Source organism: Populus nigra, chromosome 4 (assembly GCF_951802175.1).
Source record: "Populus nigra chromosome 4, ddPopNigr1.1, whole genome shotgun sequence".
In the NCBI taxonomy this organism is placed as follows: Eukaryota; Viridiplantae; Streptophyta; class Magnoliopsida; order Malpighiales; family Salicaceae; genus Populus; species Populus nigra.
Window position 1 is genome coordinate 20,771,240 of NC_084855.1, and position 14,189 is coordinate 20,785,428.

A 14,189-nucleotide genomic window follows, 5' to 3' on the forward strand; every position below is an offset into this window, starting at 1 on the left:
TATACAGAGAAGAAGATGACTTGTTTTTTGGCCTTTTTCAATGGCGTGAGAGTGAGAAATAAATATCGAAAGTCAGTCCAAAAACTTGAAGAAAAGTTGCAGATCCTGCTAGAGAAGAAAATGTACTTTTTTTACCATACACCAAAACAACATCGTTTTGATTCGTTGGCTTTATTTTTAAAATGATGTCGTTTTGATTAAAAGGGAAGTTTTTGTTTTTTCAACACGACCCTCCAAGTTTTTTAAATTTTCCATTTAGGTCCTTGATTTTTTTTCATCCAATTTTGATCTTTTTCTCAATAATTCTTTCAATTTAGTCCTTACTTAATAAAAAAAATCCCTCAATGGTAGCACATTTTCCATTTCAGTCATTGGCTTTTTAATTTTCAATTTTTAGCTAATTTCAACCCTTTTCTTTTAATTTTTTTTTTCTCAATTTCACCCATGATTGCATTAAAAATAGCCTTTTTAATTTTGACACCTTTTTCATTTCGATTCTTGGCTTTTTAAATTCTGATTTCTAGTAAATGTCGCTCATTTCCTCTCAATTTCATCATAATTTCATCCTCTTATTGCATATTTCTTGTCCTTAACCTTCATGTCTCTTCCAATTTGATCCTTAGTTTTTTAATTTTTTATTTGTGGCCAATTTTATCCTTTTGTCTTAATTTCTTCACAATTTTATCCCTAATGACATTTTATTGTCCTTTAACTTTTCTATTTCTTTTAATTTGGTCCTTGACTTTCTTATCTTTAATTTTTCACAAATTTCAATCATTTTTCTTTTATTTGTTTTATTAATTTCACCCCTGATTGCATTAAAATGCCCACAAGCTTTTATGTCTTTTCCAATACAATTTGTTTCTATTTAATTTTCAATTATCTTACCAATTTCAACCATTTTCTCAATCTTTCTTCAAAATTAACCCTTTAATTGCTTTTTTTTTTCTCAATTGTTTTCTTTTTTACCTCTTTTTTGTTTTTTTTATTTTCTTTCTTTCTTTCTTTCTTTTTCAATTGGGAAATTTTGACTATGAAACTTTTTTTTTCTTTGATATTTTTTTTTGTTTTTTTAGGGGGTAAGAATTGAGTTATAACAATAAACACTAGTTGTAATCTCAAAACATACAAAGATAATTTGGTTGAAACCTTATTTGAATAAAAACAAATCTAGGAGAGTAAAATTATAAGTGGTGTTGTTTTCGTGAGCTTAAAAAAAGGGATAAGTCATAGGGAACTCTTCTCCAATATCATTAAACTCGACCTAGCGAGTCAACATTGAAATCTTCTAACTTAATTTTTTACATAGCTTGAGTAAAATTATAAGTGGTGTTGTTTTCGTGAGCTTGAAAAAAAAAGGATAGGTCATAGGGAACTCTTTTCCAATATCATTAAACTCGACTTAGCGAGTCAACCTTAAAATCTCTTGACTTGATTTTTTACTTAGTTTAAGAGACTTTAAATCACCTATGATCAACCCAGGTTTAACACAAAAATCACGAATTGGGTCTTGGGCACGATAATAATGCACTAACTAAGTTTGTAAGCTACTGTTTTTCTTTTCCTTGCCCTTATTCTCTTCCTGGTTTGCCCTACATTAGGTTTAGGTCGAATGGAATTCAATCCTAAATTGAAGAGTTATTAGATAATTAAGGAATAAATTAAAAAAAAAAACTTAAAATGTGATAAGAAGAATTCAAGGCCGATTTATATGGTTTTTATACAATCATGGATTAAATTTAATTAAGCGTAAAAAAATAACAGGTGCATGGAGAACAAGCAGCAACATATAAGAAGTCCCGCCATGTTATTATGACATGTGCGACATCATCCAACCTCTAAAAATATTCTTTTTTCATGTCTCTAGGTATGTCTTAATAGCATTTTCATTAGAAGAGGTGCATGTCGATTTTTTATACGTGTGACGATACCAACAATCAATTTTATTTTTTTTTCTTCCTCATTTCTCCCCATGAATTCCACAATTTTTTTTGTTTATTTTCTTCCTTTAAGGGACTGATGTTTTTCTAGTTGTCAATTATAGTCTTTTGAGTTCTAATCTTAAAAAAAACAAAAAAAAAAGTTTGAATAATATTGCCCAAAATCAAGTTCGAGTCAAATGGCAGATTTGTTTGTACCCCTGAAAATCTAACATCGAGTTCAAATAATATTCCATCATCTAGCTTCCAGTACATTGTACAGGAAAAGCCATGTTGAAGATCCATAGTTGGCCTAAGTGCAATCTCTAGCCTGTAATCGAGTTTCAAATGCCCTGTGGACTTCGATGGGCTGGCTGCCCAAGCAAGAGATCAAAGCGTACCGAAGCCTTTTACTCTTTCACAGCGCACGGGCCTTCAAAATCAACCCAGTTGCTTTGACGCCAACCAACAAATTTTACTTGAATAAATTAGTAAGCAGATTCTTTTTTGCCTTCACAATTTGAATCATTCTAGCCAGAGTCTATGAAGAGGGAGCTCCACCCTAATTAAAAAATGCTGAAACCTATTTGAAAAACACGGTTGCTCCACACTAAAAAAAAATATTTTTTACTTGAATAATATAATGATATTTTTGTTTTTTCATCCCAAAAAAAATTAACATTGGTTTTCAAGGGTATTTAAGTCTTTTTAAATGGTCCATTTTTCATTACAAAATTGACTGGGAATAAATAAATCTTTTCTCATTATGATTGTATAGTGAAACGATAATTGTATAGTGAAATGACCAAAATATCATTAGAAATAAAAAAATTAAAACCTAAAGACAAAGGGTATTTTTTGTATTTTTATAATAGTTTTTCCTTTATTATAATATCAGCCTAAAGGAATTTGGTATTTTAACAAATATAACAAATAATAAATAATTAAAATGCATAGTAAAACAATGAAAATACCCTTACAAGCATAAAAAAAAAAAACTTTGAGTGAAAGGGCTTTTTTTGTCTTTTTATATTTTTTTGTTGTAATTATAAAGTCAGATCAGGGACAATTTGATATTTGACTAAAAACAAAAGAAAAAAGGTGTGTGACGCACTAAGAGGCACCGACGCACTTCAGACAGCTCGTGTGGAACCTCTTGACTTCCAAAAATGCCTTTCTGTCATGTTGTTGGAAGCATCGTCATGTCTTCTTTCTTGTGGAGTGGTGCATGTTGGAGTTGATGGTCTGATTTGTCATCGGTTAGCCTTTTTTTTTCCCTTCTCTTGCCTATCTCAAAAATTATAACTTGGCCTTTTTTAATTTTGACCCTTATTTTTTTAATTATTTTTTTAAAATCTTTTTGTACAATTGACTTTTTTTTTTAATTTCATCCTTCAATATTTAATTAATTGAGGATTGAAATTTGTGATTTTTCCAAATATGATGTTTCAGGTCTAATAATCCAGGTCATGAATTTAAAAAGTTAACATAGTTTTTTTTAAGGCTGTATAATTGTCTTTATTTATTTTATTGAGTTATTCCAATCTCATGATTTATACTATGAGTTTGACGGGATATTATTGGTTGGCTCAATCTTGATTATTAAGGTTACATGTTTGTCATGCTAATTCGGATCAACCAGAATTCTTTTTTTATATATTTTGTTTTACCTCATTTTGTTCTTTTGTATTGAATGGGCTTTGAATTGATATACATCATTTGCCTCCTTTTAAAAAATATATTTTTTCTTCAAGTTATTGTAATCACTTTTATTTTTAAGTTTGATCCTTCTATTGTTATTTTTTATTTTTTATAATTAAAATAAACTCAGTATATTCAATCTCGGATGAGTCACATATTTTTTTTAAAAAAAACACTTCCAACAATTAAATATTATTTTTTATACAAGAAAAAATAATCTAGCTGAGCAAAACACAAGCACCAAGGCTAGTCATTACTAATTCCTTGGACTAGTTATTCTTTTAATTTTTTTCTACTACATGAAACACAAAATGTAAGGTTAAAGAAACCTGAACCCTTTAAGATGAAACCCATTGTTTTATTCATGCATTGCAAAGAAATGATGGTTAAGAGAATAAGTAGAGCTCAGGTTAGATTTTTGTTGTGTAAAAAGTGTGTTTTTCACTAAATTGAAAAGATAAACCTGGTTTCAATTTGGGATGTCATAGTGATTCAAGTAATCTAAACGAGAGGACGGACTGTTACTAAATGGAATTGTGGTTAATTATGAAATCACCCATATCGATCACATTCCATGAACTGTACTTATCTAGATTTTGTTTTTTTGTTCGATTATTTACAAAAAAATTATTTAAAGAAAGAGTCGAAAGGCACAGTCAACATCACCCTCAATCTTAGGCTGAGTTCCATCAAAGTACGTCGACACACCATGTCCCAATAGTAACTTTCATTCTCTCTCTCTCTCTCTCTCTCTCTCTCTCTCTCATCTTTCGGATCACCACATGACCTTTTTCTTATCTTCCTCATATTACCGCTAATCTTTTGGCCTCTCAATCTCTCTAGAGAGATATCTCAAATTGTTTTGAGAATCTCTCGAAACAATCCACAAGAAAAAAATAAAATAAAGAAACAACAGGAAAGCCAGGATACAAGACGAACCCAATTATTATTTTTTCCATCTCTTTTGTCTTTTGCTGATCTTTTGTTTCTGGATTGTGGGTCTTTCTTGTCTCTCTTATTAGATGGGGTCTCCTCTCCTTAAGATAAAAACAGTTTTAGTTCTTTCCTCACATCGTTTCTTCTAACACAACAAAAATCTAAGTCCTTTTGCTCCCATTTTGGATTCTCTTTAATCTTTTTCTTTCTTCCAAGACATAACAAATTCTTACATGTAGTCTTTCTTTTAACGTTTTTGTGTTCACTCTTTATACATTTTTGGTTGATCATAAAGTTGATGTCTTTGGCTATTGGATCTGCATCGAGTTCGAGAAACATGGAGTTTGACGACAATAACAAGACGATAGGAGGAGATAATAGTGGGGTTATGAAGACAAATGATGAGGATCATGATGGAGGAGAGAGGACAGAAAGGCAGATGAGTGAGTATGCAACTGATCACGAGGAGGAAGATGATGAGGGCGGAAGTAACAAAATTCAGCTAGGTCCACAGTACACCCTCAAAGAACAACTTGAAAAAGACAAGGTTTTTTTTTTTCTTTCATTTTCTTTGCCGCCATTGCATTTTAAATTATGGAAATGTATTTGCTAATCCGTTTTTCATATGTTGGTGTGTGGATTTTGTAAGTTCAGGATGATGAGAGCTTGAGGAAATGGAAGGAGCAGCTTCTTGGGAGTGTGGATTTGAACACCATTGGAGGTACTCGCTAGCTGTCACGTATACTTTCTTTTTCCCTATCTAAATTTTGTGAGCTTGTTGGATTCTGGGTTTTTTTTTTAATTCTTCAAATAAATCTTGGTTTCTATTCGTTTTCATTTTCATAATTGATGTTAATTATGTGTTCATGCAAAGAATCTTGAAGTCCTTTCGTTGTGTACATGAAAAATTCTTGCACCATATATTTTGTTAGCTAGTGGTGTAACAGAGAGAATTAATGATTCGGTATCTGCATGTATACACAGGCGATATATAGCTTCTTTTCTAATAATCTCCCCATTGCTTTTAGTAAATCTTGTTTTTCTTTTACTAATTGCAGAAACACTTGAACCAGATGTGAAATTTCTTAGCCTGTCAATCCTCTCTCCTGGCAGACCTGACATTATACTTTCTATTCCTGAGAACGGGAGGCCCAGAGGCTTATGGTTTACATTGAAAGAAGGCAGTCCCTATAACCTAAAATTCTCCTTCCAAGTCAGCAATAACATTGTATCAGGCCTGAAATACACCAACACTGTCTGGAAAACAGGCCTCAAGGGTGAGCTATCGACATCCTAACTCACGCCAAAACTCGAGTTTCAAACACTTGAATGTTTGCCCTTTATAATGGTTTTTATCAATTCAGTGGACAGCTCGAAAGAAATGCTTGGAACCTATAGTCCTCAGCCAGAGCCTTACACGCATATGAATGCACATGAGACCACGCCCTCGGGCATTTTTGCTAGAGGATCATACTCGGCAAGGTCAAAGGTTTGTTCAATTCCCTCGTCTTTACTTTAAAGTTAAATAATGTGCCAGAAGCTGTGAAAGAGTAATTCACTGCTACCAGCTAATTTTATGAATGACATTCCCCTTAATTATATTCTTAATTCTGGACTTCATTGTGGAAATGTACTAAAGTTCATGGATTAAAAAGTAAGCTAGCAATTCTCTTAAAGCAAACACAATTACCCTATCTTTGAGTTATATCTAATGTCTTCTTTGTTTTGTTTGCTGGGGAGTATTTTTTTAAAATAATTTTATAAAAATTAAATTTTTTAAAAATAAATTATTTTATAATATTTGATAATGTCATAAATTGTAAAAGATTTTCTAATATTTGGCTATCCCATAAAAAATGAGTTATAAAAACACTTATTAATGATTTTATTATATCATATATTTATATATAGTTTATTTTATAAAATGTAACTAAACATATAATATAAATATTTTAAATGTAATATTATAGAAATATTTAAGCAAAATTTATTAATATTTTTTTATTTTTAAAACTTTGTTAAATATTTTTGAAGTAAAATCTATTAACATGTTTAATTAGTTGTATAATGAAAAATAAGCTAAAAATCTAATCTTTGAACATTTCAAATAAAATAAGTTAGAAAATGATACATTTTGAGTTATTAAATTTTTTTAAAATAGTCTTTTTTTTTATCAAATATTTTTTTGTGTTGGGAGAATATTGAAAATCAATTTATTTTCTTCGATATCCTAATTTTATAATGAAGTCTATATGATTTAAAAAATATGATTATAGTATAATATAACATGTTTTGTATTTGGATGTATTTTCTAATAATATTATCTAATTAAATTAAAGTATTACATACACTAATATATGAAATTAATATATTTTTATATTAATATATCCTAATAAATTATTTCCTATATAAATATATTAGTAACTTATTATTTTCTAATAATATTTGTTTTAAAGTATTTTCATTTCAGTCATTTGTTAATGAACGCCATCAACTAGATGTCCTTGAATTGCAATTAAATTGCTGCGAATTACAACATAGCATCTCCCCTTTGTCCTAACTTTTTTTATTTTATTTTTTTAATTTCTCTGAACCTCCTCAGTTTCTTGATGATGATAACAAGTGCTACTTGGAGATCAACTACACCTTCGACATTCGAAAAGAATGGGCTGCTACTTAAATGATCAGCAGCAATTTTCCAACAAGCAATTCACACATCGACCTTAATTAATTAATTAATTAATTTTCTTGACCTTCATTAGCTTCAAGCCTTCTTCCCTCTTCAGCCAATGTTTAATTGTTGTGCCCACTTCCATTAACAGCCTGTAATCATCCCTGTGGTCAGTCATCACAATAATATTTTGTTTAAGTTTTTTTACAGAATATTTTAGTATTAAGCTATACGTGTCTTCTTCAATTCTTTTTTCTGGTATTAAACAATGTAGCTGGGACATACTTTCATGTCTCTGTTTTTTTTTTTTTTGGGTAAATTTGAACTCTGATATGAGTATATTATTAAATGGATACTCATCTCCCTTTACTTTATTTATTTCTCTCCTACAAGTAGATTGTGTATAGATTTATTACTAATGTATCTTTTGTTTTATAAGTATAGGACATTTCAACATGATTGAGTGAGATCTTTTTGCTTCTCATCATATTTTATTTTCTCTCTAGTTCTTTCTTCTTGCTTTATATCACTTTGTTTTATATAAAAAAAAAATATCACATTATCACCATAATAAAACCATATCAATGATGCAATCTTGGCCTTTACATCAAAAAATCCATTTGAAATGTCCATTACATATATTTTATAGCCTAAAACAAAGTGGATCCAAAAGATGTTCAATGAGCATAGTCAAGAGACTTAGGTTAAAAAGGTTCAAATATATTAGTGTAGACCCTTGTCTACTTTTCGAGTCATATTTAAAGCTAAAAGAGGAGTTTGGATGTGATTCTAATTGGATTGGAAACTAAACATGTATTTTCAACGATACATTATATCCCCACTAATTTATCCGAACAAGAGAGAATGATGTGTTTAAAGTTGGGTCTAGAATTTGCCAGCAAAGTGTAAAAACAAAAAAAACATTGTTTCCTTAAGAGTTATGAATTTAATTCACTACAAGGAGTTTTTAATTTTATTGGAAACTTATGTATAGTCTTTGGATTACTTATTTTACAAAGATTTCATATTAAACAAGAAGAATTAATTGGTTAGAAACTAATTCTTATTTTACAAGACATTTTACTTTTGTTCAGCAAGAATTCTTCAACTATTATTTATCTTAGATATTTTTCATTATCATATGTGATAAAGGGTGAAAATAATTTTTACTATTATTTTATTTATTTTATTATTTCTAAACCTGATTTTAATTAATTTGGGCTCTATTTAATTGGGTGCATGTCTGATCCATTAGCATTAGGGTTTTTTTTTTCAAGAGAATGAATATTCTTTATAAGGATAAAATATTAAGACTTGATAATATTATCACTGCCAAATTCATTCTGCTTGTGTGAGAGAGATTCTCATATTTTTTGGTTCTCTAATGAACTAAATCAACTTATCGAAGATTAACTGATTTTATGTGTCTTCCTTACACTTCTCGTTTATGAATTGAAATTTATAGGGTAGGGGTTCTTATTCCAATAATGTTGGTGTCTTAGAATAGGTTTTTATTATGTCACATTTCTATTAGATTTATTTTGACTTTTCAGGATTCATTGACAATCTTGTTATAAGTTGCATGATCATGTGATCATGAGATTCACATCAGTTGATATAAGAGCTAGACACTGAAATTAGGTTATATCTTTCTAAAAATTTTATTTTCTTTGTGTTTCATAAGTTTAGTTGTGGTTTTTTTAGTTTTCTTCTTCTCTTTGTGTTTTCAGCTTTTTAGTACTAGAAAAAAGTTTTGTTTTATTTTTTTACTATCCCTAAAAATATCAGTAACATAAAAAGTAGAAAAAAAGAAGAAGAGGAAGAAAAATAGATGTTATTCAAGCTAGTTTCAATTTTGTCGTGAAAACACAAACAATAGAGAAACTGAATCAAACCATCTTGAAATCACTTCAAAATTGATATACTGGTAATTTGGGGTGAAATCGCACTATATATTAAATTTGGGCTCCTTTTGATATCATTTGATTAATGTTTCAATTCTGAGTTAAATTTTGCTGCTAACTGATCATACATAAATGTTCGATACCTAGGTATAAGAGAACTGTGACAACCTGTTAGTTAAACAATTTACCTTTCACATGAGTAAATGGGGCAAAAAAAAAAATTGGTGTTTTAGGATTTTACATAGAGTTCACCAAAATTTCTAATGAAATTTCAGCAGAGTCTCCCCTATATCGGGAGGTTCTAAATTATCAACAATTTACTCCACGCATTTTGTATTCACATCCCAACCATAAACATATCCATAATTAGTCCAACTCAATTATTCAATTTATTTAGGAATATACTCAGGACAATTTATTTACTCAATTTCCCTCTCATTTAACATGCATAAATTAGTAATTAAGAGAGGCATCCAAGCATTGAAATTTCAAAATACAACCACAACACAATTTATCGTTCCAAACATAAACTAGTATATTATAATATTCCGAGAGCGAATTAATATATTTTAATTTTCCAAACACAAAATAATACAAGGAGAATACTATTATGTTCGGGTTACATGATTACTCCATAATAAAATACATAAATAATCCTTGAGTTCCTAACTTATACAAAAAAGGGTCAAAGAACATAAATTCTACTCCTAACGTGAATGGAAAGGACCTGCAATTCATAATTTTCAAAATAAATAAAATAAGAATACAATCAATTGCAAATAAGAAAATTTATACAACACATTCACCTATTTAAGTCATATGCAATTCTATACACAACAACTAGGCCTTTTAAGGATTAGCAATGTCCCCTTTTTATCCTTCCGAAAAGCGCCTGTTATTTATTCGATCATGTTTCTTCATTTTCTCCCCTTTTTTTATAAGTATTCCAAGCTCTGATTGAAGTTATCTACCTTACCACTTCTTCCCAAATCAGAAAGGTTATTATCTACACTAATGACCCTCATTAATGTCTTTAATTGCCCATCCTGGGATCAACTAATTAAGTTCGTGGGAATGCCGACACTAACATAACCATTGGTGTCATTAACTATTTTTAGGCAGAAATAGTTAATCAATGCTCCATGTTACCTTGGAAGGTTCTCAGGTATGCCGATGTCAAGGATTCTTGACATCATTAGCTTTCACCTCGGAAAGCTAATCAAGTTCCATGAGTTTTGCCAATATCGACATCACTCATCGATATCATTAATTATTCTAAATTTGAATACCTAATCAAGTTCCATATTTCTCCTCCCCTGTATCGATCATGCCAATGTTAGCCAACTTGGCTAACATCATTAGCCTTCCAAATCTGGGATGGGCTAATCAAATTCAAGGAACGATCATCCATAAAGTTTACCGTTACTATCCATTTCCTCTGGAAAGACCTATAATTTAAATCTAGTTTTCCATTTCCTTTTTCCTTCTTTTTTTATGTCTCATCAATAGGCACCAAAATTTATAATTCAACAAATAGTTAAAATAATTATTAACTAGAGGAGATATAGGTATCGAATGCCTACCTGTTGTAAATGCTCGACTTGCAATCCCTTGTTGTTGTTGCACTCCTCCCGCGGTTCCTCCTAAAACCATAAATACTCATCATTATTCCATATTAATCCACATATCACAAGATAACAGCAGCAATGGTGACAATATTTATTTTTGAAGATCAAGACATAATGTTACACATTTTACCAAGGGCGAGAAAATAAATTTCACCCTTAATATGGCTAAATTTCACCATTTTGTCGACATGACCGAATTTGCCAACAAGGGTGACAACTCAAACTTCCCTCAGATTTTTATTCATATCTGGAGTTCTAGGACTCCAAATTAGGCGGGGTCAAATTCATTGGAAAGCTAACACTCCTGGATACAAATTTTATGAAAGGACCCTCCCTGGATTCTATCTTTTTCATATACGAATTCCCTCAAGAATCAGGGCGACAGCCTGCCCTATTTCGTCAATGGACAAAGTATCTCCAATTTTATCTTTAATCCCTTCTTCCTTCTTCGATACAGCCATGCCTTCACCATATACATGGCAACCCGTTTAATTAAAATCTCCCAAGGTTATTTGCACTAATTTAATTTATTTATTTTTACTTTGGCCGAACCTACCTAAATGAACTAAGGATTCCTCTTTCTTCTAGGTGATGCAATTTTTTTCTAGTTATCAATCACATTGTAACAACACATCTCAACTAATTAAACAAGAAAATCATAAGTTCTTCTCCTTTCCTTTCTTCCCCTCTAGTGGTCGGCCATCTAGAATCTTTTTTTCTTTTTTTTTTCATTGCACCACTCCACATTCAAGGCCCATTTCACCCTAATAGGTCTAACTTCAAGGAATTTTGCATTTCCCCTAAATTTTATGTTCAAGAACCCTAATTCTCAATTCAAGAAAATTATGAAATTTTCAATCAAATTGTAGTAATTTTTTAGAAATTAGAATTAGAACTCCTTATTTGGATGAAATCTAAGCTTTACTTGTTAAAATTTGAAAAATCTTAGCCTTTTTCTCCTTGCACACTCTTCCTTTTTTTTCTTCACAATTCCCACATTTTTTTCTTGCAATTTCTCTTGTATAGTAATGTTCTTCTCCTTTAGGCTTGTCTATGATTTGAAATTTGTTAAACTTTGGTGTTTTTCTCTCCCATTTTGATTGAAGAAAATCTGAAAATCCCCTCCTTCTTTGATGTATTTCAGTCAGCCTTGGAAGAGAGAAGGAATAGGGTATTTATAGTCTCATTTCTTTTTAATTCCATTTTGGCCTCATCTTTCCCCTTTTTCATAATTAAGCCTCTTTTATGTTCTCCAAAACTAATAAATTATATTATTATTATTATTATTATTATTATTATTATATGTAGTTACATTATTTCTGTAGTATAAAAATTAAAATCTTTATAAATCCCCCCTTTTTTGTATAATTTGTTCTCGGGTTTCACTTAATAATCTATAAAATGATATTTGTTGTTTATTGGGTACAAGGGTACTATAATCAAATTTGAGATTGTTCCAATATCATTTGATCTAAGATTCAATTCTAGTACTTAAAATTGCATAACAGGTTAGATTTGCGTCAAGTTACAAAAACATGTTTACAACTATTTATTTTTACCTATTCAGTTTGTTTCTAGTATATTTGGGTTATTTAGGATTCAAATAAGTTTTTTCATTAATTTTTTCTTCTATTTTGTTTTGAGTCTTCGTATCTTTCATATTTTGTGTGAATTCATATTGCTACTCGCAAAATCTTAATCATAATTTTGTTTTGATTGGTTTTACTATCTTATTGATTCTTAAGTTACTTTATATATAATTGGTTTGTTGATTTCCAATTCCTAAAGAACCGAGAGGTAAAAGGTGTAGTGAGAACAATTGAGTGAAAAGCAGTGAATTATATGAAACACGGAGTTGTGAGGTGTATTTTTTCTTGCTACTAATCAATTTTTGTAGATTAAAAGATATTGTCTGAAAATAATAAGTTTGTGACACCAAAAACAGATAACACCTTTTATATACAATTTTTCTCCCAGGAACTTAAGTTGTTGACTAGGGTGATGAAAGATTTGAAAGATGAGATGACTTTAATGAGAAAACAAAATAGTAAGTTGGATGCATTGAGAATGAGGGCTAATTAGTGAGGAAACACTATTCAAAGGGCTATACAAAATATTAAAACTGACTTTATTGATTTTATGGATGAAAAAACAAATGTAGATGATGATGACTATAACTTTGTATCCATGGAAAATAGAGATCAATTTGGAAAGAATCAAAGCTGAAAGAATGTTAGTTTTAGTCAAAGTGGAACATCTAGTCAGAGGGAGAATTCCCTTAATTTTTTGCTTTGAGAAGATCCAAGTAGAGAATTAGGTCCAATTAAGATGAAAATACATGCTTTGGAGTAGGTGAATATTAGGGGTTCAGAATAATTCTCAATCCTAGTGTCAATATTCATAACTCTAACATTAGTGAATATCGAGAATACTTTTAATTTTGGCATTAGTGAATTTGAATATTTCTAACTCTAGCATCAACGAATAAATAAGTAAAATTTGAATTGAAAACAAAACATATTTTTGTATTTTTACTATGAGGGAGCTTTATTTAAAAAAAAAAGATTATATTTTTTTTTCAGAGGAAAAATAGGTATATATTTTTTTTATACCAAATTCATATCTTACAGTATAAGTCTATAGTTCAATATTTAGTAAAATTATTGAAAACAAATATACAAGGGACCCATAAATAAATTTAAAAAGATCCCTAAAGTTTTTTGAAATTAAAAAAAAGACCTGTTTGGCTAGATATTAAAATAAAAACGAGTTAAAACTAAGAAAAAAGGTATAAGGGTGTGTTCGGCCTAAGGATTAGGTTGGTTTGGCTGAGGCCTTGGCCCAACTTGGTCAGCCTTAACAGTTCCTTTTTTTTTAGGAGGGGGGGCTAGCCCAGTCATATGGGTTGAGCTTGATTCAACCTACCCGACTTGGTCACTAGCCCAGCCTAGTGACCAAGCTTGCAGCCATATAATATCATTGAAACAAATTATATTAACAATCTTGAATATTCTATTTTTAATTTAAAAATCATTTATTTTTATTACACAGGTCATTATATTTATTTAAAATGACATAATTTTAAAAAAAATATAAATAGATTTATCTCATACTAGTTCTTTATTAAATATTTATTAAAAAAATCTTCAATCAAATTAATCTTTAGTGGTAGAGGTTTTCTTTCTCAAAAAGCATTGAAACATTAATAATAATAATTTGAAAATATTTTAGAAGATGTATGAGATTATAATAAAAGTTGTTTTTTTAAATATTTTTTAATTGAAATTAATAATTTTTTTAGTTTTTTTTTTAAAATTTGATATCAACACATCATAACATTAACATACACTATAACATTAACATACACTAAAACATTAATTTTAAAAAATATTTTTTAATAAAAACGATGCAATTTCAAATAGAGTTTGCA

At 29.7% G+C, this 14,189-nt stretch overlaps 1 protein-coding gene across 1 annotated transcript; it reads left to right on the forward strand.

Annotated features, from left to right (window-relative positions):
• Positions 1-4,680: 4,680 nt before the first annotated feature.
• Positions 4,681-7,696, forward strand: LOC133692979 (rho GDP-dissociation inhibitor 1-like). Its single transcript, XM_062114164.1, has 5 exons — positions 4,681-5,103; positions 5,211-5,277; positions 5,615-5,833; positions 5,921-6,045; positions 7,159-7,696. Exons 1-5 carry the CDS (start codon positions 4,855-4,857, stop codon positions 7,234-7,236), a joined length of 738 nt encoding a protein of 245 aa, XP_061970148.1. The 5' UTR covers positions 4,681-4,854; the 3' UTR covers positions 7,237-7,696.
• Positions 7,697-14,189: the final 6,493 nt, after the last annotated feature.

What these genes read in the sequence shown, in the direction of transcription:
- LOC133692979 (XM_062114164.1), top strand. Translation starts at nt 4,855, where the DNA reads ATGTCTTTGGCTATTGGATCTGCATCGAGTTCGAGAAACATGGAGTTT. An exon ending in GGATTTGAACACCATTGGAG is followed by an intron (nt 5,278 to 5,614) that starts GTACTCGCTAGC and finishes TACTAATTGCAG; the next exon opens with AAACACTTGAACCAGATGTG. An exon ending in CATACTCGGCAAGGTCAAAG is followed by an intron (nt 6,046 to 7,158) that starts GTTTGTTCAATT and finishes GAACCTCCTCAG; the next exon opens with TTTCTTGATGATGATAACAA.